Source organism: Oncorhynchus keta, chromosome 20 (assembly GCF_023373465.1).
Source record: "Oncorhynchus keta strain PuntledgeMale-10-30-2019 chromosome 20, Oket_V2, whole genome shotgun sequence".
Lineage (NCBI taxonomy): Eukaryota > Metazoa > Chordata > Actinopteri > Salmoniformes > Salmonidae > Oncorhynchus > Oncorhynchus keta.
In genome coordinates this window covers 7,455,490-7,483,390 of record NC_068440.1, presented here as the reverse complement: position 1 = coordinate 7,483,390, position 27,901 = coordinate 7,455,490, and the positions used below count along the sequence as shown (strand labels likewise).

Genomic DNA, 27,901 nt, shown 5'->3' with positions numbered 1-27,901 from the left:
CTTATATCTATATTTTGGCATATTGATTTCGGGAGGCTTCCATCATGGAAAGGGACGAGACCACTTTTTTTGTTAACTGAAACTAATCACGGCCCTCTATAGAATAACAACAGTTGACTGCTATTTAAGTAATGGTTTGACTGCCAAATCCATGTATTGGTGTGTGGCCGTGGACTTTTATGGCGAAACCGCCCCAAATTTTCTGTGCCATTTCCTGAACTCTACGTTCTGCGCATCCCAGCGCTAAGAAGAATTAATTGTACAAAACCTAAAATATTGATCTGTTTAAAACAATTTGTCATCGTGATGTCTAAACTTTTAGACTAACATCACCAATCTGAGGTTAACATTTTGTGTAATTCCACTAAGTTTTATAGGCTAAAACTGCAAGCTTGTGTAAGGTAGTAACACAAACTGTCCGCATTTGGTCAATTGTATATTGAGCAAATTTCCAATGGCAAAGAAATTCAACATGTCAATTTAAGATGATTGTATTTGTTGCCTACATACAAAGTATTACCAAAAGTACATATATTTCAAGGGACATAACACTGAGACCCCTGAACATGGGTGGAGGAATATTTGTGTGACAACCTAAAACAGGGCCAGAAGCTCACCAGCACCAGCAGTCTCTCCAACCACCCCTGAACGTCAGTCATTTAACCATTTAGAGAGTTGAACAAATGCTTGGCACTCTAGACTGGAGCCTCCATAGTCTGTGCAGCAACCTGAACGTTTCACGTGCCTACCTTTAGGTTTCTCTCAGTGCAGTCCATTGTACTGGCCTGTGTGATGTGTCGTAGTTTGATGCTTCTTATTACTTTGTTTGTTTGTCACCCGAAAATTCAGTCTCAGCCAATGATTGTTAATATCCTCCATTCCTTACCTGACCCTTACAGACGCAGATGCCGGATCCGAAGACATTCAAGCAGCACTTTGAGAGCAAGCATCCCAAGTCCCCAATGCCACCAGAGCTGGTTGATGTTGAGGCTTAAAACGATCACACACACACAACGGACCTACAGTTGGGGTAAGATGCTCACATCATTCAGACTTGCAGTGTACATGTCAGCAGCAAGCTTTTGCCCTACTGTATGCTTCAGTTATATGTTGTATGGCTCAATATGTGTAAATGTTGTCACTCATCGTCTTTCATGTTGTGATTCACAGATACACGATTTTAACACTGCGACTGGTATAATGGCGTCAAGGGACATAACACTGAGACCCCTGGACATGGGTGGGGGAATATTTGTGTGACGACGTACAATGGGGGCAGAAGCTCACCAGCCCCCCATCTTATATGTCCAACCACCCCTGAACGTCAGACTGTATCGAAGCAACCATCTTACTTCTATGAGCCCAAGTTGAACACGTACATCCCATATTCCTATGCTGCTTCCTTCACTTAATTCCTCTTTCAATAACATCTAGACTAATTTACAAGTCTACAAGTTTCATGACTTTTTTTGCTACTTTTTCTCATCTGTATACTGCTGTCCGACGTTTGCCCCCAACTCTTTTCTATACCTCCTCCCATGCACTCTTGTTCAGATGTTCTTGATCATTTCTGCTTTCTTTGAGGAGGGTGTCATGGATTTGATATAAGGTCAAGACCGTGCCTGGTTCTGTCTATATAAAGACCCTGGTCGAAACGAGGCCAAATCCTGTAGTAGTTTTGGTCTGTATGCAAAGATCACTTTTGATAATCCATGTTGTAACAATTTTTGTTGTTGCTTTTTACCATTTCCAATAAATGTTGCGATATATATGGAAGCATTCCACTGCCTATTTGATCCATTCTGAAGGAAAGCAGTGAGTAAGTTTTGTTTGTATGTGTGTTAAGGTTATGTATGCCTTGTAATCCTACCAGAAAATCGGGACTTCCGAATGCAAGTTAAACGCAATTCCATCTATACTGATACCAGACAAATGCATTTTCAATATACTGTAGCTGAATAGGGATGACACCGTCTATGGATTTCACATTACTGGAGGAGCGCACAGCCAAGCCTGGTAGGGCATAGGCCAGGCCCAGCCAATCACAGTTCGTTTTTATTTATGAAAGAAAGAAATACTCTTCAGCTGCCCGGGTGGCTGGTCTCAGATGATCCCACAGGTGAAGAAGCCAGATGTGGAGGGCAAACGTGGTTGAGGCCAAATTCTCTAAAATGACAGGGGTGACTTATGGTAGAGAAGTGGACATTTCCCTCACTCCGCATACCAATTGCACAATCCCTCAGAACTTCAGACATCTGTGGCATTGTGTTGTGACAAAACTGCACATTTTAGTGCCCTTTTGTCCCCAGCAAAAGGTGCACCTTTGTAATGATCGTGCTTCCTGATATGGGGCACTTGTCGGGTGGATGGATTATCTTGGCAAAGGAGAAATTCTCACTAACAGGGATGTAAACAAATGAGACAAATGAGCTTTTTGTGTGTATGGAAAATTTCTGGGATTTTTTATTTCAACTCATGAAACACTGGAACAACATTTTACTTTTTTTTTTCAGTATATAGTCCTCCAGAAAAATGTTGACAAGGACTTACATCACTGTGTATTCGTTCCTCTGTACATACAAAAATGGCCAAACATGTTTTTTCCATTTTCAATTGCTACTAATTTGTACTGGTTAAAAGTATGATTAAAGAATAAGAAAATAATTGGATAAGTTTTGCGAACCATGTTTAGTACATCTAAAAGAGACTGGGAAATTCATGGTTCAACAAGAAATTATAGCCATCAAGTGTCGAATTTTAACATGATCATTTATAATACAGTACTTTACAGCTTTGATTGATCACAGAATATATGACATGAAAGGGTGATAATTATTTGAGTTTAGTTAATCAAGAGGGAAGTATGGTTATTGTTCATATACCACTCTCGCACTCAAAATAAATATATTAGATACATAGTATATATCAGCATATTGACAGATTATTGCTATCAACTGCTGGTTGCAAGTTATATTACCCTGTTTGTATATTTTGGAAGTGGACATTTCCCAATTGCACACAATGGCAATTAAGTTGATTCAAATGATGTAGAATAGATGGGCTACCACTGGTGTCACAGGCATCCACAGGTCTTGACCACCATGTTGCGATGCTTCTTTAGGATCACGTTGTTGTTGTCATCGTAGAAGAGTACTGAGATGGGACTGAGCTTGGTGGGTGCGCAGCACGCTTTGGGAACCTCATCCGGCTTCAGAAGGTGAACCTGCCATTGAAAACTTGGTAAATCAGACTCATTCATACATGCACTTTCATATAGTCAATGATAATATACTGTTATAAAGAGATATGGGTTATTTAAGCAATAAGGCCTAGGGAAGAGTGGTATATTGGCCATAAACCACAAACCTCTAAGGTGCATTATTGCTATTAGAACACCTCATTCAAGGGTTTTTCTGTATTTTGACTATATACATTGTACACTACAAAACTATGAAATAACACGTCTAGAATCATGTGGTAACCAAAAAAGTGTTATATCAAAACTTATTTGAGATTCTTCAAATAGTTGAGATAATGCCAAGAGTGTGCAAAGCTGTCATCAAGGCAACGGGTGGCTACTTTAAAGAATCTAAAATATATTTTGATTTGTTTACTACCACTTTTTTGGTTACTACATGATTCCATATGTGTTATTTCATTGTCTTGATGTCTTCAATGTAGAAAATAGTACAAATAAAGAAAACCCCTTGAATGAGTAGGTGTTCTAAAACTTTTGACCAGTAGTGTAGATCCTTCAGTGCTTTCTTGGCTGCGGCCCCCTTGTCTGAATTTGTTCAATATGTCCTCCATAAGACTTTATAGCCTACTGTGGCAAAGACTAGGCTTTCAGGAGTTAAACACAAGAAATCACGTTGTTTGTCTCATTCTACCAACCTAGCTAGTGACATTATAAAACACAATATTGGGTATTTGTATTTTATATTATACCAACGATATAGAAAATCATTTGGTGGCAAAATAGCCAAAAATATAGTGTGTGCGCCAATAAAATTATGATTTAATTCAAGGTTTACAAATATGCCCACTATATAGAACATTCTGTCAGAAAACAATAGTCTAAACCCAATGTCTCTACCATATATTGTTGAAAAGTTACCGACGATTTACTCTTGAGAATTTAACCCCACAACACCAAATATGGACCAAGTGCGGTGCAGTCTAAACTAGCAATGGTCACAGCAAATTATCGTTATTATTTCATCAACACTGTCAAGTACAAGTATATTAATGTTATAATATTGTAGAGAACAAGCTAATGATGAATTCTATGTCATTTTTAATGACATCAGGCAAAGAAAAGGACGTTTGGACATGAATTTTGTAGCTCCCTCTTGAATTGACCATTTTCTCTCAACATTCATCAGAGGCTTTTATCCAAAGCGAGTTACAATAAAACCTGCTGTCGTTTATGTATGGGTGGTGACGGGAATCGAACCCACTACCCTGGCGTTTCAAGCGTCATGCTCTATCAACTGAACTACGAAGGAGCACTTCAACGTCAATAGAATGTTGACAAGCAATTTTAACGGATTCTAAAAGGAATCATACCAAACTAATTTCTATGGCAACACATTTGTCCATTTTGTAAACAATCATTTCGAACGTGTGTTGCCAAGATACATCTAACCGACGTTCTATGGAACGTTTTCTGTGCGAAAACAACAACTTCTGTTTGCTGCTGACAACAAACTGGATTGATTTTTCAGACCTGAGAACAATCGACTGGAAAATGCCTGGGTGCTTTTCAAGACTGGCGGAGAGAATGCGTGGACGTCTGCGGCCTACTGCGTCGACAGGTTGTTCAAACTCATTTGTGGCTTGTTTTTCTTGTCTTTTTCTGTTTTGCAGGGTTCGTGATCGTCGACAGATGGACAGTGACAGCGACATCGAAGAGGGTATGTGGAGTTTAAAACTATTTTTTTTACTTCATTTAACAATGTCATTATAATTTGCGAAATATTGTGTATTTTTATCGTTCAGACTTGGCAAAAATGCTTGTGCCAGAGATGTTGTAGCTTGCTAGCTAACATTCACTTTAGTAACTTTTGCTAAGCGATCGACTTTTGCTACCTAGCTAGCTAGTATTAGCAATCTTGATACGTTTTGTCCTAGCAATTAATTATTTTATATTCCAATGTTCCTACTTTTAGAAACAACTGTCCTGGATGAGGTCCAGTTGGATGTGCCATTGGATGTTCCACAGCTGCCAGTCCTCCTTGATGTCCAGAATGCTGCTATCATCCTTGAGGATGTGCCAGATGTGCAGACTATCTTTGAGGTACAATTTTCAGAAAGTTTGGGGTTTTATGTTTGAAAAATATCCCAGATATTCAAGTTGTGTCTCTGACATTAAACACATCTATTGTCTGCTTTCTGCTTTAGGAGGCCACTGGCAATTGGCAGTTGATTCTGATTAGGTTCAGCCCCTGTACTGTGGGCCTGTTGTGATCAGGGTAAGAGACCCCCCACACACACACACACAAAGTGTACAGTCACATCACTGTTACAATGTTTACTGTTTCCAACATGAATGTATTGTAATGTGCAGAACAATGCCGGTCCGGTGGTTATAGCTGGGAGAACTTTCCGGTTCATCAGCCCCATCATCACCTACATGCGTGGGGGATCCCAGGTTTATGTCTTTGTAACTTCCCAATCCTACATTGTCAGTCATTTGATCTTGATGGAAATGTGTCACAGCAATTGCTGAAGTGGTTTTGTTGATGTTGTCTTGTTGTTTATCTCAACAGCAGGTGGTGGTGAGGATGCACCACGTGAGTAGGGTGAGAGGCCTGGAGACTCAACTGGTGTGGGCCATCTCCAAGGAGACAGCCAGGCATAGTCCAGAGGGCATCCCCTACTGTGCCACCAAAGTGCAGTCCATCACTTGGATCCAGGTAAGACAGAAATACTACTGAAATAGTATTAGATGAGGCTTTTCTTCATTTATTCCATTTGGCCTTAACATGTATTCTCTCTCTGTCAGCGTGTGGCTGGCAGGGTGACCCACTATGCGTCTCACCTCCGCCACGAGACGTCTGTGGACGTGACGCTTGGCTGCTACCAGGTAAATAAAAGATTTCCTATGTATATAGACTAGGCATTACTGGGCATTTCTACATTAGATTTGTTGTGTTTTCTAATAGTGTGTGTGCGGTAAACAGGTATGTTGTGTGTGTTTTGAGCAGCAGACTGATGTCTCAGTGGTGTACACCACTCTCCACATGGGGCTGGACGGGCTTCTCTCCTCTTCAGCGTGGTCGGAGGCTGCCTCCTTCTCTACGCCCACCACTCAGCACTTCACTGACCCAGAGCCTGAGGGCCACAACTGCTATGAGGTCAGACGTTACACACACATACTATTGACTAGGAGCATTAAGATCCTTCCATTGACCGATTGTTATGTCATTGGTCACTGATTTTGAATGCTTGTTTTGTTGTCGTAGGGCTGGGAGGAGGACCTGCTGCCTGAGGAGAGGGAGGTTCCTCTGCTAAAGTGAGTTCCTCTAAATGTCTGTGTAGTCTGGGCTTGTCAGATGCAGAAGGATAGTGGTCATAATGCTGTTATCCCCCATTGACTCTAATGGTTGACATGCTCCATTCCCTCCCTTCCACAGCCTCTACCTTACCACCAAGAGAGTGGAGGACATCGCCCTGAGGCTTGTCTCCCTGCGCCAGGCCTTCACTGTGAGTGGACCCACTTTTCTTTTTCTCTCTGTGACTTCTTTTTCTGTCTCCTAGAGGAAGATGTCTCACCCTAACTCTTCCCTAGACCCTGCTTGGTTCCACCCTGAGCAGGAACCATCTGTTTGTGGCGGGAAAGGTCCTCCTGGGCGCACTGGTTCAGGCCAACCACATGGTAACTCACTAACTCATTATTTTTCAAGGGAAAGAGAGCGTCCCTGAGGGGAAATGTGTTCTGTTCACTAAAAGATGCTATTTTCTTTGTCATAGGACGAGGCCAAGTTCATAAGTACCTATAACGACTTTGTGGACTACCTGAGTGACCCCTCCAAGCGGAATGACATTGAGAGGGAGCTGGCTGAGGCAAAGGTGAGTTCATTAACTCTCAAGTCTCACTGAGTTCTTCCATGTGCATGTCTTTTATACATCACAGTAGCTGATCTATATGAAATCATTCCTATTTTCTCCAAACATGTTTTCTTGTCCTAGATCCATCATGTGAACATGATAGATGTCCTCTTTGAGCTGGTGCTGTTTGGGATGATGACAGCTCAGAAGTCCCTGATGGTGGTAAGTAGCATCTCACTGGTACATGTTTTGATCTCTCTCTATTAGCAGTTTCGCTTAAATTCCTCTTCTCTTCTATTCTCTCCTCTTTTCTCCTCCTCTGTTTCCTTTAGCATCCTGGTGGGTTCGTGGAGCGTCTGTACGCTCTCCTGTACTCCTTCCTGCCCACTGCTGCCAACATGGAGCCAGAGGCTGACCGATACCTGCTGCAGCTCAGTGTAAGAGTCTAGGTTACTTCCTGTTTACTTCCATATTCTTAGTGTACTTCCTATTCAATTCCTTATTCATGGTTTACAGGGTTTCAATGCCATTTTAGGGGGAGTATTTCTGATTGTCTCTCTCCTCTTGATAAGCTAGTAACTCAGAGCCATTTTATATGTGTTGTGTGGTGTTCTCTTCAGGGCGGGCTGATGGCTCTGCTCGATGACATGTTTGGCCAGCAGCTGGCCTGGTACTTTAACCCAGAGTCTCTGGTCACTGAGCTCTCCAGCCTCCTGGAGTACCACTTGGAGAACCTCATGGCCAGCATGTAGTCCTACTGCAGGGACCATACTCCTTTCTCCTTCTCTCTCTCTCTCTTTGAAGGAATTGAAGACTTTAAGTGCTTTGTTGAAACCTTATTAGTTTTTAACACACATTAATTTCATGTATTCTCTTGTTTTCTCTCCCCACAGGATTTTTGTGACACTTTGCCACCCAACAGGGATCTAGACACCAATGCACTACATTACTTTGCACTGATTTTTACATTTTTAAATAAAATAAGTTGTAGTTCAAAAACATTTTGGTTTCCGTCTTTTCATTTATTTGATTTTATGACCATTTCCTTTTCCTATAGTTATAATGCTAATATTAGATTATTACATGAACAATGATGCTTTATTATTTGAATATGGAAATAGAAAATAACATTTAGTTGATTTACAGATACTACAGGCCCACACTTTATATGGTTTTGTACTGTGGTGTGGGATACTGTACTATTTAAAAACATGTAGGACTACATACACTGAGTGCACAAAACATTAGGAACATCTTCCTAATATTGAGTTGCACACCCTTTTTCCCTGAGAACAGCCTCAATTCGTCTGGGCATGGACTCTACAAGCTGCCCTAAGCGTTCCACAAGGATGCTGGCCCATGTTGTGTCAAGTTGTCTGGATGTCCTTTGGGTGGTGGACCATTTTTGACACACATGGGAAACTGTTGAGCATGAAAAAAAACAGCAGTGTTGCAGTTCTTGACACACTTAACCTGGTGCTCCTGGCACCTACTACCATACCCCGTTCAAAGGCAGTTAAATCTTTTGTCTTGCCGATTCACCCTCTGAATGACACACACAATCCATGTCTCAATTCTCTCAAGGTTTTAAAATCTTTCTTTAACTCCCCTTCGTCTACACTGATTGAAGCGGATTCAACAAGTGACATCAATAAGGGATCATAGCTTTCACTTGGTCAGTCTACGTCATGGAAAGAGCAGGTGTCCTCAATGTTTTGTATTATCAGTGTGTGGTAACCTGGTACAGTATAAAGTATACCACTAGAGGGGATAATTGCTTCAGTTGAATGTTATTTCTCACTATCCCTACTCTACATTAACAGTCTGCCATTGTCGACTCCGGTAACTTGGGTATCTTAGTCTTTTTATATTTGCCATTAATGTTTGAACCATTTACCATCTTTCCCACTGAAACCAGTAATGTAAGCGTTCATGTGAGAGAGGGTGTAATAGTTTATACTGACCACTAGTTGGATCATAGTGTGGGTGGTGGAGTTCATGCAGGAACCCAGAGGGTTGAGGCATTCTCCATCACAGTTGAAGGCAGAGTAACCCGTAGGAGCCGATACTCAGTTCAAACGGAGAGAAATACCATTGAAATCGAATGGCAAGATTAGATGAATGACGAGAATAGACTGTCAGCCCCTCTCCTTGTTCGGGCGGCGTTCGACGTCACCGTCTTTCTAGCCATCACTGTTCCATTTTTCGTATATCCACGTGTCTCGTCTTGTTTCCATACAGACCTGGTTTTCATTTCCCCAATAAGCGACTTATATTTAACCCTCTGATTTCCATCATGTGTTGTGTGTAATTCATGTTAGGTGGTGTTAGTTTACGCGCTCTAATTTTATGTTCCGTTTTCTGAGCGCGTTTGTCTCATGTAGTGCTCTCGTTTTTGGAACTATAATAAAGTGCGCCTGTTCATTATAATCTGCTCTCCTGCACTTGACTTCGCCTCCAATACACCTTAATGACACTCTCTATGAGAAATACATGATAAAGAATGCAAAGAACATACTCTACCATGCACATCATACACATGCCTTGCTTCCCTAAAAATACTGTGTGTTACAGCAAATAAGGTGGTACAATGTTAGCTCCTGATTATCTATTCAGTACAATGAGTAGTTAAGAGAGATAGAATCTCACCTTCCAGCCTAGATCACTGAATCTCACATATAATTAATGTCTCTTACAAGCCTGAGGCCCACTGTTGATATGGCTGTGATCTGAAAGGGACCAAAAAGTATGTTATGAACCAGGAAAGACTAATGTACACTTTGGATGCATTGGATTTCAAATTAAATGTAAACGCAATTTAAGTAATTTTGTAATGGAGATGAACTATCCCTTTAAACTGTGTATAAAACAAGTTTAACTAGAAGACGGAAAACCAGTGTTGTCCCCTGACCTTGTATGTAACTGGGCAAGGGCAGGTCGTATTTGGGCTTATTTTTATGGGGTTGGGTTTTAGGGCGCGTGGGGGGCAACAGGGGGCCTGGCTGGCCCTGAAGAAGTTGGTTAGATGAGTACTTGAAGGCTTATATCTACAATTTGGAATGTTGGATGTTGATTTAGAGGCTTCCATCATGGAAAAGGGACCAGACCACTTTTTTTGTTAGTTAACCTAAATAATTCACGACCCTCTATAGAATAACAAAAGTGACAACAGCTGACTGCTATTTAAGTAATGGTTTGACTGTCAAATCCATGTATTGGTGTGCGGCCGTGGACTTTTATGGAGAGACCGCGCCAAATTTTCTGTGCCATTTCCTGGGCATTTAATTAACTCCGCATTCTAAGTTCTGCGCATCCAAGGGCTTGGAAAAATCCATGGTACAAAACCTAAGATATTGATCTGTTTAAAACAATCAATCTTATGTCATCGTGAAGTCTATAAACCTTTAGACTAACATTAATCTGAGGTTAACATTTTGTGTAATTCCATGTTTTATAGGGTGAAAATGCAAGCTTGTGTAAGGTAGTAACACAAACTGTCCGCATTAGGGAAATTTGCGCAATTTACAATTTACTATGGCAAAAAAATTCAACATGGCAATTTAAGATGATTGTATTTTTTGCCTACATACAAAGTATTACCAAAAGTACATATATTTCAAGGGACATAACACTGAGACCCCTGGACATGGGTGGGGAATATTTGTGTGACAACTTAAAATGGGGGCAGAAGCTCACCAGCCCCCATCTTATATGTCCAACCACCCCTGAACGTCAGACTGTATTGAAGCAACCATCTTACTTCTATGAGCCCACTCTACGTACATCCCATATTCCTATGCTGCTTCCTTCACTTAATTCCTCTTTCAATAACATCTAGACTAATTTACAAGTCTACAAGTTTCATGTACTTTTTTGCTACTTTTTCTCATCTGTATACTGCTGTCCGACGTTTGCCCCCAACTCTTTTCTATACCTCCTCCCATGCACTCTTGTTCAGATGTTCTTGATCATTTCTGCTTTCTTTGAGGAGGGTGTCATGGATTTGATATAAGGTCAAGACCGTGCCTGGTTCTGTCTATATAAAGACCCTGGTCAAACGAGGCCAAATCCTGTAGTAGTTTTGGTCTGTATGCAAAGATCACTTTTGATAATCCATGTTGTAACAATTTTTGTTGTTGCTTTTACCATTTCCAATAAATATGCGATATATATGGAAGCATTCCACTGCCTATTTGATCCATTCTGAAGGAAAGCAGTGAGTAAGTTTTGTTTGTATGTGTGTTGAGGTTATGTATGCCTTGTAATCCTACCAGAAAATCGGGACTTCCGAATGCAAGTTAAACGCAATTCCATCTATACTGATACCAGACAAATGCATTTTCAATATACTGTAGCTGAATAGGGATGACACCGTCTATGGATTTCACATTACTGGAGGAGCGCACAGCCAAGCCTGGTAGGGCATAGGCCAGGCCCCATCACAGTTCGTTTTTATTTATGAAAGAAAGAAATACTCTTCAGCTGCCCGGGTGGCTGGTCTCAGATGATCCCACAGGTGAAGAAGCCAGATGTGGAGGGCAAACGTGGTTGAGGCCAAATTCTCTAAAATGACAGGGGTGACTTATGGTAGAAGTGGACATTTCCCTCAGTCCGCATACCAATTGCACAATCCCTCAGAACTTCAGACATCTGTGGCATTGTGTTGTGACAAAACTGCACATTTTAGTGCCCTTTGTCCCCAGCAAAAGGTGCACCTTTGTAATGATCGTGCTTCCTGATATGGGGCACTTGTCGGGTGGATGGATTATCTTGGCAAAGGAGAAATTCTCACTAACAGGGATGTAAACAAATGAGACAAATGATCTTTTTGTGTGTATGGAAAATTTCTGGGATTTTTATTTCAACTCATGAAACACTGGAACATTTTACATTTTCTTTTCAGTATATAGTCCTCCAGAAAAACTTTTGATAATCCATGTTGTAACAATTTTTGTTGTTGCTTTTTACCATTTCCAATAAATGTTGTTGACGAGGACTTACATCACTGTGTATTCGTTCCTCTGTACATACAAAAATGGCCAAACATGTTTTTTCCATTTTCAATTGCTACTAATTTGTACTGGTTAAAAGTATGATTAAAGAATAAGAAAATAATTGGATAAGTTTTGCGAACCATGTTTAGTACATCTAAAAGAGACTGGGAAATTCATGGTTCAACAAGAAATTATAGCCATCAAGTGTCGAATTTTAACATGATCATTTATAATACAGTACTTTACAGCTTTGATTGATCACAGAATATGACATGAAAGGGTGATAATTATTTGAGTTTAGTTAATCAAGAGGGAAGTATGGTTATTGTTCATATACCACTCTCGCACTCAAAATAAATATATTAGATACATAGTATATATCAGCATATTGACAGATTATTGCTATCAACTGCTGGTTGCAAGTTATATTACCTTGTTTGTATATTTTGGAACAATGGCAATTAAGTTGATTCAAATGATGTAGAATAGATGGGCTACCACTGGTGTCACAGGCATCCACAGGTCTTGACCACCATGTTGCGATGCTTCTTTAGGATCACGTTGTTGTTGTCATCGTAGAAGAGTACTGAGATGGGACTGAGCTTGGTGGGTGCGCAGCACGCATTTTGGGAACCTCATCCGGCTTCAGAAGGTGAACCTGCCATTGAAAACGGTAAATCAGACTCATTCATACATGCACTTTCATATAGTCAATGATAATATCCTGTTATAAAAGAGATATGGGTTATTTAAGCAATAAGGCCTAGGGAAGAGTGGTATATTGGCCATAAACCACAAACCTCTAAGGTGCTTTATTGCTATTAGAACACCTCATTCAAGGGTTTTTCTGTATTTTGACTATATACATTGTACACTACAAAACTATGAAATAACACGGCTAGAATCATGTGGTAACCAAAAAGTGTTATATCAAAACTTATTTGAGATTTGAGATTCTTCAAATAGTTGAGATAATGCCAAGAGTGTGCAAAGCTGTGCATTTTTATAATAATGCCATGAGTTAAAAGCTTTTATTCATAAGGCAAATGGGTGGCTACTTTAAAGAATCTAAAATATATTTTGATTTGTTTATTTATAATACCACTTTTTTGGTTACTACATGATTCCATATGTGTTATTTCATTGTCTTGATGTCTTCAATGTAGAAAATAGTACAAATAAAGAAAACCCCTTGAATGAGTAGGTGTTCTAAAACTTTTGACCAGTAGTGTAGATCCTTCAGTGCTTTCTTCCGTGGGCTGCGGCCCCCTTGTCTGAATTTGTTCAATATGTCCTCCATAAGACTTTATAGCCTACTGTGGCAAAGACTAGGCTTTCAGGAGTTAAACACAAGAAATCACGTTGTTTGTCTCATTCTACCAACCTAGCTAGTGACATTATAAAACACAATATTGGGTATTTGTATTTTATATTATACCAACGATATAGAAAATCATTTGGTGGCAAAATAGCCAAAAATATAGTGTGTGCGCCAATAAAATTATGATTTAATTCAAGGTTTACAAATATGCCCACTATATAGAACATTCTGTCAGAAAACAATAGTCTAAACCCAATGTCTCTACCATATATTGTTGAAAAGTTACCGACGATTTACTCTTGAGAATTTAACCCCACAACACCAAATATGGACCAAGTGCGGTGCAGTCTAAACTAGCAATGGTCACAGCAAATTATCGTTATTATTTCATCAACACTGTCAAGTACAAGTATATTAATGTTATAATGTTGTAGAGAACAAGCTAATGATGAATTCTATGTCATTTTTAATGACATCAGGCAAAGAAAAGGACGTTTGGACATGAATTTTGTAGCTCCCTCTTGAATTGACCATTTTCTCTCAACATTCATCAGAGGCTTTTATCCAAAGCGAGTTACAATAAAACCTGCTGTCGTTTATGTATGGGTGGTGACGGGAATCGAACCCACTACCTGGCGTTGCAAGCGTCATGCTCTATCAACTGAACTACGAAGGAGCACTTCAACGTCAATAGAATGTTGACAAGCAATTTTAACGGATTCTAAAAGGAATCATACCAAACTAATTTCTATGGCAACACATTTGTCCATTTTGTAAACAATCATTTCGAACGTGTGTTGCCAAGATACATCTAACCGACGTTCTATGGAACGTTTTCTGTGCGAAAACAACAACTTCTGTTTGCTGCTGACAACAAACTGGATTGATTTTTTCAGACCTGAGAACAATCGACTGGAAAATGCCTGGGTGCTTTTCAAGACTGGCGGATAGAATGCGTGGACGTCTGCGGCCTACTGCGTCGACAGGTTGTTCAAACTCATTTGTGGCTTGTTTTTCTTGTCTTTTTCTGTTTTGCAGGGTTCGTGATCGTCGACAGATGGACAGTGACAGCGACATCGAAGAGGGTATGTGGAGTTTAAAACTATGTTTTTACTTCATTTAACAATGTCATTATAATTTGCGAAATGTTGTGTATTTTTATCGTTCAGACTTGGCAAAAATGCTTGTGCCAGAGATGTTGTAGCTAGCTAGCTTGCTAGCTAACATTCACTTTAGTAACTTTTGCTAAGCGATCGACTTTTGCTACCTAGCTAGCTAGTATTAGCAATCTTGATACGTTTTGTCCTAGCAATTAATTATTTTATATTCCAATGTTCCTACTTTTAGAAACAACTGTCCTGGATGAGGTCCAGTTGGATGTGCCATTGGATGTTCCACAGCTGCCAGTCCTCCTTGATGTCCAGAATGCTGCTATCATCCTTGAGGATGTGCCAGATGTGCAGACTATCTTTGAGGTACAATTTTCAGAAAGTTTGGGGTTTTATGTTTGAAAAATATCCCAGATATTCAAGTTGTGTCTCTGACATTAAACACATCTCTTGTCTGCTTTCTGCTTTAGGAGGCCACTGGCAATTGGCAGTTGATTCTGATTAGGTTCAGCCCCCTGTACTGTGGGCCTGTTGTGATCAGGGTAAGAGACCCCCCCCCCCACACACACACAAAGTGTACAGTCACATCACTGTTACAATGTTTACTGTTTCCAACATGAATGTATTGTAATGTGCAGAACAATGCCGGTCCGGTGGTTATAGCTGGGAGAACTTTCCGGTTCATCAGCCCCATCATCACCTACATGCGTGGGGGATCCCAGGTTTATGTCTTTGTAACTTCCCAATCCTACATTGTCAGTCATTTGATCTTGATGGAAATGTGTCACAGCAATTGATGAAGTGGTTTTGTTGATGTTGTCTTGTTGTTTATCTCAACAGCAGGTGGTGGTGAGGATGCACCACGTGAGTAGGATGAGAGGCCTGGAGACTCAACTGGTGTGGGCCATCTCCAAGGAGACAGCCAGGCATAGTCCAGAGGGCATCCCCTACTGTGCCACCAAAGTGCAGTCCATCACTTGGATCCAGGTAAGACAGAAATACTACTGAAATAGTATTAGATGAGGCTTTTCTTCACTTATTCCATTTGGCCTTAACATGTATTCTCTCTCTGTCAGCGTGTGGCTGGCAGGGTGACCCACTATGCGTCTCACCTCCGCCACGAGACGTCTGTGGACGTGACGCTTGGCTGCTACCAGGTAAATAAAAGATTTCCTATGTATATAGACTAGGCATTACTGGGCATTTCTACATTAGATTTGTTGTGTTTTCTAATAGTGTGTGTGCGGTAAACAGGTATGTTGTGTGTGTTTTGAGCAGCAGACTGATGTCTCAGTGGTGTACACCACTCTCCACATGGGGCTGGACGGGCTTCTCTCCTCTTCAGCGTGGTCGGAGGCTGCCTCCTTCTCTACGCCCACCACTCAGCACTTCACTGACCCAGAGCCTGAGGGCCACAACTGCTATGAGGTCAGACGTTACACACACATACTATTGTAAGTCGCTCTGGATAAGAGCGTCTGCTAAATGACTTAAATGTAAATGTACTATTGACTAGGAGCATTAAGATCCTTCCATTGACCGATTGTTATGTCATTGGTCACTGATTTTGAATGCTTGTTTTGTTGTCGTAGGGCTGGGAGGAGGACCTGCTGCCTGAGGAGAGGGAGGTTCCTCTGCTAAAGTGAGTTCCTCTAAATGTCTGTGTAGTCTGGGCTTGTCAGATGCAGAAGGATAGTGGTCATAATGCTGTTATCCCCCATTGACTCTAATGGTTGACATGCTCCATTCCCTCCCTTCCACAGCCTCTACCTTACCACCAAGAGAGTGGAGGACATCGCCCTGAGGCTTGTCTCCCTGCGCCAGGCCTTCACTGTGAGTGGACCCACTTTTCTTTTTCTCTCTGTGACTTCTTTTTCTGTCTCCTAGAGGAAGATGTCTCACCCTAACTCTTCCCTAGACCCTGCTTGGTTCCACCCTGAGCAGGAACCATCTGTTTGTGGCGGGAAAGGTCCTCCTGGGCGCACTGGTTCAGGCCAACCACATGGTAACTCACTAACTCATTATTTTTCAAGGGAAAGAGAGCGTCCCTGAGGGGAAATGTGTTCTGTTCACTAAAAGATGTTCTTTTCTTTGTCATAGGACGAGGCCAAGTTCATAAGTACCTATAACGACTTTGTGGACTACCTGAGTGACCCCTCCAAGCGGAATGACATTGAGAGGGAGCTGGCTGAGGCAAAGGTGAGTTCATTAACTCTCAAGTCTCACTGAGTTCTTCCATGTGCATGTCTTTTATACATCACAGTAGCTGATCTATATGAAATCATTCCTATTTTCTCCAAACATGTTTTCTTGTCCTAGATCCATCATGTGAACATGATAGATGTCCTCTTTGAGCTGGTGCTGTTTGGGATGATGACAGCTCAGAAGTCCCTGATGGTGGTAAGTAGCATCTCACTGGTACATGTTTTGATCTCTCTCTATTAGCAGTTTCGCTTAAATTCCTCTTCTCTTCTATTCTCTCCTCTTTTCTCCTCCTCTGTTTCCTTTAGCATCCTGGTGGGTTCGTGGAGCGTCTGTACGCTCTCCTGTACTCCTTCCTGCCCACTGCTGCCAACATGGAGCCAGAGGCTAACCGATACCTGCTGCAGCTCAGTGTAAGAGTCTAGGTTACTTCCTGTTTACTTCCATATTCTTAGTGTACTTCCTATTCAATTCCTTATTCATGGTTTACAGGGTTTCAATGCCATTTTAGGGGGAGTATTTCTGATTGTCTCTCTCCTCTTGATAAGCTAGTAACTCAGAGCCATTTTATATGTGTTGTGTGGTGTTCTCTTCAGGGCGGGCTGATGGCTCTGCTAGATGACATGTTTGGCCAGCAGCTGGCCTGGTACTTTAACCCAGAGTCTCTGGTCACTGAGCTCTCCAGCCTCCTGGAGTACCACTTGGAGAACCTCATGGCCAGCATGTAGTCCTACTGCAGGGACCATACTCCTTTCTCCTTCTCTCTCTCTCTCTTTGAAGGAATTGAAGACTTTAAGTGCTTTGTTGAAACCTTATTAGTTTTTAACACACATTAATTTCATGTATTCTCTTGTTTTCTCTCCCCACAGGATTTTTGTGACACTTTGCCACCCAACAGGGATCTAGACACCAATGCACTACATTACTTTGCACTGATTTTTACATTTTTAAATAAAATAAGTTGTAGTTCAAAAACATTTTGGTTTCTGTCTTTTCATTTATTTGATTTTATGACCATTTCCTTTTCCTATAGTTATAATGCTAATATTAGATTATTACATGAACAATGATGCTTTATTATCTGCTTGATGAAATAGAAAATAACATTTAGTTGATTTACAGATACTACAGGCCCACACTTTATATGGTTTTGTACTGTGGTGTGTGATACTGTACTATTTAAAAACATGTAGGACTACATACACTGAGTGCACAAAACATTAGGAACATCTTCCTAATATTGAGTTGCACACCCTTTTCCCTGAGAACAGCCTCAATTCGTCTGGGCATGGACTCTACAAGCTGCCCTAAGCGTTCCACAAGGATGCTGGCCCATGTTGTGTCAAGTTGTCTGGATGTCCTTTGGGTGGTGGACCATTTTTGACACACATGGGAAACTGTTGAGCATGAAAAAAAACAGCAGTGTTGCAGTTCTTGACACACTTAACCTGGTGCTCCTGGCACCTACTACCATACCCCGTTCAAAGGCAGTTAAATCTTTTGTCTTGCCGATTCACCCTCTGAATGACACACACAATCCATGTCTCAATTCTCTCAAGGTTTTAAAATCTTTCTTTAACTCCCCTTCGTCTACACTGATTGAAGCGGATTCAACAAGTGACATCAATAAGGGATCATAGCTTTCACTTGGTCAGTCTACGTCATGGAAAGAGCAGGTGTCCTCAATGTTTTGTATTATCAGTGTGTGTAGTAACCTGGTACAGTATAAAGTATACCACTAGAGGGGATAATTGCTTCAGTTGAATGTTATTTCTCACTATCCCTACTCTACATTAACAGTCTGCCATTGTCGACTCCGGTAACTTGGGTATCTTAGTCTTTTTTTATATTTGCCATTAATGTCTGAACCATTTACCATCTTTCCCACTGAAACCAGTCATGTTAGCGTTCATGTGAGAGAGGGTGTAATAGTTTATACTGACCACTAGTTGGATCATAGTGTGGGTGGTGGAGTTCATGCAGGAACCCAGAGGGTAGAGGCATTCTCCATCACAGTTGAAGGCAGAGTAACCCGTAGGAGCCGATACTCAGTTCAAACGGAGAGAAATACCATTGAAATCGAATGGCAAGATTAGATGAATGACGAGAATAGACTGTCAGCCCCTCTCCTTGTTCGGGCGGCGTTCCACGTCACCGTCTTTCTAGCCATCACTGTTCCATTTTTCGTATATCCACGTGTCTCGTCTTGTTTCCATACAGACCTGGTTTTCATTTCCCCAATAAGCGATTTATATTTAACCCTCTGATTTCCATCATGTGTTGTGTGTAATTCATGTTAGGTGGTGTTAGTTTACGCGCTCTACTTTTATGTTCCGTTTTTTGAGCGCGTTTGTCTCATGTAGTGCTCTCGTTTTTTGGAACTATAATAAAGTGCGCCTGTTCATTATAATCTGCTCTCCTGCACTTGACTTCGCCTCCAATACACCTTAATGACACTCTCTATGAGAAATACATGATAAAGAATGCAAAGAACATACTCTACCATGCACATCATACACATGCCTTGCTTCCTTAAAAATACTGTGTGTTACAGCAAATAAGGTGGTACAATGTTAGCTCCTGATTATCTATTCAGTACAATGAGTAGTTAAGAGAGATAGAATCTCACCTTCCAGTCTCGATCACTGAATCTCACATATAATTCATGTCTCTTACAAGCCTGACGCCCACTGTTGACATGGCTGTGATCTGAAAGGGACCAAAAAGTATGTTATGAACCAGGAAAGACTAATGTACACTTTGGATGCATTGGATTTCAAATTAAATGTAAACGCAATTTAAGTAATTTTGTAATGGAGATGAACTATCCCTTTAAACTGTGTATAAAACAAGTTTAACTACAAGACGAAAAACCAGTGTTGTCCCCTGACCTTGTATGTAACTGGGCAAGGGCAGGTCGTATTTGGGCTTATTTTTATGGGGTTGGGTTTTAGGGCGCGTGGGGGGCAACAGGGGGCCTGGCTGGCCCTGAAGAAGTTGGTTAGATGAGTACTTGAAGGCTTATATCTACAATTTGGAATGTTGGATGTTGATTTAGAGGCTTCCATCATGGAAAAGGGACCAGACCACTTTTTTTGTTAGTTAACCTAAATAATTCACGACCCTCTATAGAATAACAAAAGTGACAACAGCTGACTGCTATTTAAGTAATGGTTTGACTGTCAAATCCATGTATTGGTGTGCGGCCGTGGACTTTTATGGAGAGACCGCGCCAAATTTTCTGTGCCATTTCCTGGGCATTTAATTAACTCCGCATTCTAAGTTCTGCGCATCCAAGCGCTTGGAAAAATCCATGGTACAAAACCTAAGATATTGATCTGTTTAAAACAATCAATCTTATGTCATCGTGAAGTCTATAAACCTTTAGACTAACATTACCAATCTGAGGTTAACATTTTGTGTAATTCCAAGTTTTATAGGGTGAAAATGCAAGCTTGTGTAAGGTAGTAACACAAACTGTACGCATTAGGGAAATTTGCGCAATTTACAATTTACTATGGCAAAAAAAATCAACATGGCAATTTAAGATGATTGTATTTGTTGCCTACATACAAAGTATTACCAAAGGTACATATATTTCAAGGGACATAACACTGAGAGCCCTGAACATGGGTGGAGGAATATTTGTGTGACAACCTAAAACAGGGCCAGAAGCTCACCAGCACCAGCAGTCTCTCCAACCACCCCTGAACGTCAGTCATTTAACCATTTAGAGAGTTGAACAAATGCTTGGCACTCTAGACTAGAGCCTCCATAGTCTGTGTAGCAACCTGAACGTTTCACGTGCCTACCTTTAGGTTTCTCTCAGTGCAGTCCATTGTACTGGCTGGCCTGTGTGATGTGTCGTAGTTTGATGCTTCTTATTACTTTGTTTGTTTGTCACCCGAAAATTCAGTCTCAGCCAATGATTGTTCATATCCTCCATTCCTTACCTGACCCTTACAGACGCAGATGCCGGATCCGAAGACATTCAAGCAGCACTTTGAGAGCAAGCATCCCAAGTCCCCAATGCCAGCAGAGCTGGTTGATGTTGAGGCTTAAAACGATCACACACACACAACGGACCTACAGTTGGGGTAAGATGCTCACATCATTCAGACTTGCAGTGTACATGTCAGCAGCAAGCTTTTGCCCTACTGTATGCTTCAGTTATATGTTGTATGGCTCAATATGTGTAAATGTTGTCACTCATCGTCTTTCATGTTGTGATTCACAGATACACGATTTTAACACTGCGACTGGTATAATGGCGTCAAGGGACATAACACTGAGACCCCTGGACATGGGTGGGGAATATTTGTGTGACGACGTACAATGGGGGCAGAAGCTCACCAGCCCCCCATCTTATATGTCCAACCACCCCTGAACGTCAGACTGTATCGAAGCAACCATCTTACTTCTATGAGCCCACTCTACGTACATCCCATATTCCTATGCTGCTTCCTTCACTTAATTCCTCTTTCAATAACATCTAGACTAATTTACAAGTCTACAAGTTTCATGACTTTTTTTGCTACTTTTTCTCATCTGTATACTGCTGTCCGACGTTTGCCCCCAACTCTTTTCTATACCTCCTCCCATGCACTCTTGTTCAGATGTTCTTGATCATTTCTGCTTTCTTTGAGGAGGGTGTCATGGATTTGATATAAGGTCAAGACCGTGCCTGGTTCTGTCTATATAAAGACCCTGGTCGAAACGAGGCCAAATCCTGTAGTAGTTTTGGTCTGTATGCAAAGATCACTTTTGATAATCCATGTTGTAACAATTTTTGTTGTTGCTTTTTACCATTTCCAATAAATGTTGCGATATATATGGAAGCATTCCACTGCCTATTTGATCCATTCTGAAGGAAAGCAGTGAGTAAGTTTTGTTTGTATGTGTGTTAAGGTTATGTATGCCTTGTAATCCTACCAGAAAATCGGGACTTCCGAATGCAAGTTAAACGCAATTCCATCTATACTGATACCAGACAAATGCATTTTCAATATACTGTAGCTGAATAGGGATGACACCGTCTATGGATTTCACATTACTGGAGGAGCGCACAGCCAAGCCTGGTAGGGCATAGGCCAGGCCCAGCCAATCACAGTTCGTTTTTATTTATGAAAGAAAGAAATACTCTTCAGCTGCCCGGGTGGCTGGTCTCAGATGATCCCACAGGTGAAGAAGCCAGATGTGGAGGGCAAACGTGGTTGAGGCCAAATTCTCTAAAATGACAGGGGTGACTTATGGTAGAGAAGTGGACATTTCCCTCAGTCCGCATACCAATTGCACAATCCCTCAGAACTTCAGACATCTGTGGCATTGTGTTGTGACAAAACTGCACATTTTAGTGCCCTTTTGTCCCCAGCAAAAGGTGCACCTTTGTAATGATCGTGCTTCCTGATATGGGGCACTTGTCGGGTGGATGGATTATCTTGGCAAAGGAGAAATTCTCACTAACAGGGATGTAAACAAATGAGACAAATGAGCTTTTTGTGTGTATGGAACATTTCTGGGATTTTTTATTTCAACTCATGAAACACTGGAACAACATTTTACTTTTTTTTTCAGTATATAGTCCTCCAGAAAAATGTTGACAAGGACTTACATCACTGTGTATTCGTTCCTCTGTACATACAAAAATGGCCAAACATGTTTTTTCCATTTTCAATTGCTACTAATTTGTACTGGTTAAAAGTATGATTAAAGAATAAGAAAATAATTGGATAAGTTTTGCGAACCATGTTTAGTACATCTAAAAGAGACTGGGAAATTCATGGTTCAACAAGAAATTATAGCCATCAAGTGTCGAATTTTAACATGATCATTTATAATACAGTACTTTACAGCTTTGATTGATCACAGAATATATGACATGAAAGGGTGATAATTATTTGAGTTTAGTTAATCAAGAGGGAAGTATGGTTATTGTTCATATACCACTCTCGCACTGAAAATAAATATATTAGATACATAGTATATATCAGCATATTGACAGATTATTGCTATCAACTGCTGGTTGCAAGTTATATTACCCTGTTTGTATATTTTGGAACAATGGCAATTAAGTTGATTCAAATGATGTAGAATAGATGGGCTACCACTGGTGTCACAGGCATCCACAGGTCTTGACCACCATGTTGCGATGCTTCTTTAGGATCACGTTGTTGTTGTCATCGTAGAAGAGTACTGAGATGGGACTGAGCTTGGTGGGTGCGCAGCACGCTTTGGGAACCTCATCCGGCTTCAGAAGGTGAACCTGCCATTGAAAACGGTAAATCAGACTCATTCATACATGCACTTTCATATAGTCAATGATAATATACTGTTATAAAAGAGATATGGGTTATTTAAGCAATAAGGCCTAGGGAAGAGTGGTATATTGGCCATAAACCACAAACCTCTAAGGTGCGTTATTGCTATTAGAACACCTCATTCAAGGGTTTTTCTGTATTTTGACTATATACATTGTACACTACAAAACTATGAAATAACACGTCTAGAATCATGTGGTAACCAAAAAGTGTTATATCAAAACTTATTTGAGATTCTTCAAATAGTTGAGATAATGCCAAGAGTGTGCAAAGCTGTCATCAAGGCAATGGGTGGCTACTTTAAAGAATCTAAAATATATTTTGATTTGTTTACTACCACTTTTTTGGTTACTACATGATTCCATATGTGTTATTTCATTGTCTTGATGTCTTCAATGTAGAAAATAGTACAAATAAAGAAAACCCCTTGAATGAGTAGGTGTTCTAAAACTTTTGACCAGTAGTGTAGATCCTTCAGTGCTTTCTTCCGTGGGCTGCGGCCCCCCTTGTCTGAATTTGTTCAATATGTCATCCATAACACTTTATAGCCTACTGTGGCAAAGACTAGGCTTTCAGGAGTTAAACACAAGAAATCACGTTGTTTGTCTCATTCTACCAACCTAGCTAGTGACATTATAAAACACAATATTGGGTATTTGTATTTTATATTATACCAACGATATAGAAAAGCATCTGGTGGCAAAATATCCAAAAATATAGTGTGTGCGCCAATAAAATTATGATTTAATTCAAGGTTTACAAATATACCCACTATATAGAACATTCTGTCAGAAAACAATAGTCTAAACCCAATGTCTCTACCATATATGGTTGAAAAGTTACCGACGATTTACTCTTGAGAATGTAACCCCACAACACCAAATATGGAACACATACAACCAAGTGCGGTGCAGTCTAAACTAGCAATGGTCACAGCAAATTATCGTTATTATTTCATCAACACTGTCAAGTACAAGTATATTAATGTTATAATATTGTAGAGAACAAGCTAATGATGAATTCTATGTCATTTTTAATGACATCAGGCAAAGAAAAGGACGTTTGGACATGAATTTTGTAGCTCCCTCTTGAATTGACCATTTTTCTCTCAACATTCATCAGAGGCTTTTATCCAAAGCGAGTTACAATAAAACCTGCTGTCGTTTATGTATGGGTGGTGACGGGAATCGAACCCACTACCCTGGCGTTGCAAGCGTCATGCTCTATCAACTGAACTACGAAGGAGCACTTCAACGTCAATAGAATGTTGACAAGCAATTTTAACGGATTCTAAAAGGAATCATACCAAACTAATTTCTATGGCAACACATTTGTCCATTTTGTAAACAATCATTTCGAACGTGTGTTGCCAAGATACATCTAACCGACGTTCTATGGAACGTTTTCTGTGCGAAAACAACAACTTCTGTTTGCTGCTGACAACAAACTGGATTGATTTTTCAGACCTGAGAACAATCGACTGGAAAATGCCTGGGTGCTTTTCAAGACTGGCGGAGAGAATGCGTGGACGTCTGCGGCCTACTGCGTCGACAGGTTGTTCAAACTCATTTGTGGCTTGTTTTTCTTGTCTTTTTCTGTTTTGCAGGGTTCGTGATCGTCGACAGATGGACAGTGACAGCGACATCGAAGAGGGTATGTGGAGTTTAAAACTATATTTTTTTACTTCATTTAACAATGTCATTATAATTTGCGAAATGTTGTGTCTTTTTATCGTTCAGACTTGGCAAAAATGCTTGTGCCAGAGATGTTGTAGCTAGCTAGCTTGCTAGCTAACATTCACTTTAGTAACTTTTGCTAAGCGATCGACTTTTGCTACCTAGCTAGCTAGTATTAGCAATCTTGATACGTTTTGTCCTAGCAATTAATTATTTTATATTCCAATGTTCCTACTTTTAGAAACAACTGTCCTGGATGAGGTCCAGTTGGATGTGCCATTGGATGTTCCACAGCTGCCAGTCCTCCTTGATGTCCAGAATGCTGCTATCATCCTTGAGGATGTGCCAGATGTGCAGACTATCTTTGAGGTACAATTTTCAGAAAGTTTGGGGTTTTATGTTTGAAAAATATCCCAGATATTCAAGTTGTGTCTCTGACATTAAACACATCTCTTGTCTGCTTTCTGCTTTAGGAGGCCACTGGCAATTGGCAGTTGATTCTGATTAGGTTCAGCCCCCTGTACTGTGGGCCTGTTGTGATCAGGGTAAGAGACCCCCCCCCACACACACACAAAGTGTACAGTCACATCACTGTTACAATGTTTACTGTTTCCAACATGAATGTATTGTAATGTGCAGAACAATGCCGGTCCGGTGGTTATAGCTGGGAGAACTTTCCGGTTCATCAGCCCCATCATCACCTACATGCGTGGGGGATCCCAGGTTTATGTCTTTGTAACTTCCCAATCCTACATTGTCAGTCATTTGATCTTGATGGAAATGTGTCACAGCAATTGATGAAGTGGTTTTGTTGATGTTGTCTTGTTGTTTATCTCAACAGCAGGTGGTGGTGAGGATGCACCACGTGAGTAGGGTGAGAGGCCTGGAGACTCAACTGGTGTGGGCCATCTCCAAGGAGACAGCCAGGCTTAGTCCAGAGGGCATCCCCTACTGTGCCACCAAAGTGCAGTCCATCACTTGGATCCAGGTAAGACAGAAATACTACTGAAATAGTATTAGATGAGGCTTTTCTTCACTTATTCCATTTGGCCTTAACATGTATTCTCTCTCTGTCAGCGTGTGGCTGGCAGGGTGACCCACTATGCGTCTCACCTCCGCCACGAGACGTCTGTGGACGTGACGCTTGGCTGCTACCAGGTAAATAAAAGATTTCCTATGTATATAGACTAGGCATTACTGGGCATTTCTACATTAGATTTGTTGTGTTTTCTAATAGTGTGTGTGCGGTAAACAGGTGTGTTGTGTGTGTTTTGAGCAGCAGACTGATGTCTCAGTGGTGTACACCACTCTCCACATGGGGCTGGACGGGCTTCTCTCCTCTTCAGCGTGGTCGGAGGCTGCCTCCTTCTCTACGCCCACCACTCAGCACTTCACTGACCCAGAGCCTGAGGGCCACAACTGCTATGAGGTCAGACGTTACACACACATACTATTGACTAGGAGCATTAAGATCCTTCCATTGACCGATTGTTATGTCACTTAGGTCACTGATTTTGAATGCTTGTTTTGTTGTCGTAGGGCTGGGAGGAGGACCTGCTGCCTGAGGAGAGGGAGGTTCCTCTGCTAAAGTGAGTTCCTCTAAATGTCTGTGTAGTCTGGGCTTGTCAGATGCAGAAGGATAGTGGTCATAATGCTGTTATCCCCCATTGACTCTAATGGTTGACATGCTCCATTCCCTCCCTTCCACAGCCTATACCTTACCACCAAGAGAGTGGAGGACATCGCCCTGAGGCTCGTCTCCCTGCGCCAGGCCTTCACTGTGAGTGGACCCACTTTTCTTTTTCTCTCTGTGACTTCTTGTTCTGTCTCCTAGAGGAAGATGTCTCACCCTATCTCTTCCCTAGACCCTGCTTGGTTCCACCCTGAGCAGGAACCATCTGTTTGTGGCGGGAAAGGTCCTCCTGGGCGCACTGGTTCAGGCCAACCACATGGTAACTCACTAACTCATTATTTTTCAAGGGAAAGAGAGCGTCCCTGAGGGGAAATGTGTTCTGTTCACTAAAAGATGCTCTTTTCTTTGTCATAGGACGAGGCCAAGTTCATAAGTACCTACAACGACTTTGTGGACTACCTGAGTGACCCCTCCAAGCGGAATGACATTGAGAGGGAGCTGGCTGAGGCAAAGGTGAGTTCATTAACTCTCAAATCTCACTGAGTTCTTCCATGTGTATGTCTTTTATACATCACAGTAGCTGATCTATATGAAATCATTCCTATTTTCTCCAAACATGTTTTCTTGTCCTAGATCCATCATGTGAACATGATAGATGTCCTCTTTGAGCTGGTGCTGTTTAGGATGATGACAGCTCAGAAGTCCCTGATGGTGGTAAGTAGCATCTCACTGGTACATGTTTTGATATCTGTCTATTAGCAGTTTCGCTTAAATTCCTCTTCTCTTCTATTCTCTCCTCTTTTCTCCTCCTCTGTTTCCTTTAGCATCCTGGTGGGTTCGTGGAGCGTCTGTACGCTGTCCTGTACTCCTTCCTGCCCACTGCTGCCAACATGGAGCCAGAGGCTGACAGATACCTGCTGCAGCTCAGTGTAAGAGTCTAGGTTACTTCTGTTTTCTTCCATATTCTTAGTGTACTTCCTTTTCACTACCTTATTCATGGTTTACAGGGTTTCAATGCCATTTTAGGGGGAGTATTTCTGATTGTCTCTCTCCTCTTGATAAGCTAGTAACTCAGAGCCATGTTCTATGTGTTGTGTGGTGTTCTCTTCAGGGCGGGCTGATGGCTCTGCTCGATGACATGTTTGGCCAGCAGCTGGCCTGGTACTTTAACCCAGAGTCTCTGGTCACTGAGCTCTCCAGCCTCCTGGAGTACCACTTGGAGAACCTCATGGCCAGCATGTAGTCCTACTGCAGGGACCAAACTCCTTTCTCCTTCTCTCTCTCTTTGAAGGAATTGAAGACTTTAAGTGCTTTGTTGAAACCTTATTAGTTTTTAACACACATTAATTTAATGTATTCTCTTGTTTTCTCTCCCCACAGGATTTTTGTGACACTTTGCCACCCAACAGGGATCTAGACACCAATGCACTACATTACTTTGCACTGATTTTTACATTTTTAAATAAAATAAGTTGTAGTTCAAAAACATTTTGGTTTCCGTCTTTTCATTTATTTGATTTTATGACCATTTCCTTTTCCTATAGTTATAATGCTAATATTAGATTATTACATGAACAATGATGCTTTATTATCTGC

General features: G+C 41.1%; 4 protein-coding genes across 31 annotated transcripts in view; 3 read left to right on the top strand and 1 right to left on the bottom strand.

Annotated features, from left to right (window-relative positions):
• Window positions 1–21,520, top strand: part of LOC118399254 (zinc finger protein 706-like) — a 25,951-nt gene extending 4,431 nt beyond the window's left edge. The window contains exons 3-4 of one of the 2 annotated variants that reach the window (XM_052471987.1): window positions 900–1,030; window positions 20,917–21,520. In XM_052471987.1, the coding sequence (XP_052327947.1) occupies window positions 900–995 (96 nt within the window). In that variant the 3' untranslated portion in view covers window positions 996–1,030; window positions 20,917–21,520. Of the gene's footprint in view, window positions 1–899; window positions 1,031–1,170; window positions 1,780–20,916 lie in introns of those variants that run through there. The other variant, XM_035795184.2, reaches the window with a different exon arrangement.
• The window catches only part of LOC118399253 (bone morphogenetic protein 8B-like), a 33,624-nt gene continuing 8,077 nt past the window's right edge, over window positions 2,355–27,901 (bottom strand). For 2 of the 8 annotated variants that reach the window (XM_052471985.1, XM_052471986.1), the window contains exons 5-6: window positions 19,309–19,388; window positions 3,026–3,223 (exon numbers count right to left, since the gene is read on the bottom strand). In XM_052471985.1, coding sequence (XP_052327945.1) covers window positions 3,074–3,223; window positions 19,309–19,388 — 230 coding nt within the window. In that variant the 3' untranslated portion in view covers window positions 3,026–3,073. The other 6 variants (XM_052471983.1, XM_035795183.2, XR_008072487.1 and 3 more) reach the window with 5 other exon arrangements.
• On the top strand, window positions 4,191–8,389 carry LOC118383468 (uncharacterized). The gene is made up of 16 exons (XM_052473178.1): window positions 4,191–4,234; window positions 4,870–4,916; window positions 5,172–5,299; window positions 5,439–5,474; window positions 5,570–5,653; window positions 5,772–5,918; window positions 6,008–6,088; window positions 6,210–6,359; window positions 6,468–6,517; window positions 6,639–6,708; window positions 6,794–6,880; window positions 6,976–7,074; window positions 7,195–7,275; window positions 7,386–7,490; window positions 7,947–8,059; window positions 8,350–8,389. Exons 1-16 carry the CDS (start codon window positions 4,191–4,193, stop codon window positions 8,387–8,389), a joined length of 1,362 nt encoding a protein of 453 aa, XP_052329138.1.
• Window positions 14,006–27,901, top strand: LOC118399255 (uncharacterized). Of its 20 annotated transcripts, XM_052471976.1 has the most exons (15): window positions 22,811–22,956; window positions 24,461–24,649; window positions 24,914–25,041; window positions 25,146–25,217; window positions 25,312–25,395; window positions 25,514–25,660; window positions 25,750–25,830; window positions 25,952–26,101; window positions 26,212–26,261; window positions 26,383–26,452; window positions 26,538–26,624; window positions 26,720–26,818; window positions 26,939–27,019; window positions 27,130–27,234; window positions 27,686–27,901. In XM_052471976.1, exons 2-15 carry the CDS (start codon window positions 24,484–24,486, stop codon window positions 27,884–27,886), a joined length of 1,521 nt encoding a protein of 506 aa, XP_052327936.1. In that variant the 5' UTR covers window positions 22,811–22,956; window positions 24,461–24,483; the 3' UTR covers window positions 27,887–27,901. The 20 variants fall into 20 exon arrangements, with proteins under 20 accessions (XP_052327929.1, XP_052327932.1, XP_052327931.1 ...); XM_052471969.1 differs by lacking the exons at window positions 22,811–22,956; window positions 24,461–24,649 and adding an exon at window positions 14,006–14,453; XM_052471972.1 differs by lacking the exons at window positions 22,811–22,956; window positions 24,461–24,649; window positions 24,914–25,041 and adding exons at window positions 14,006–14,453; window positions 14,716–14,843.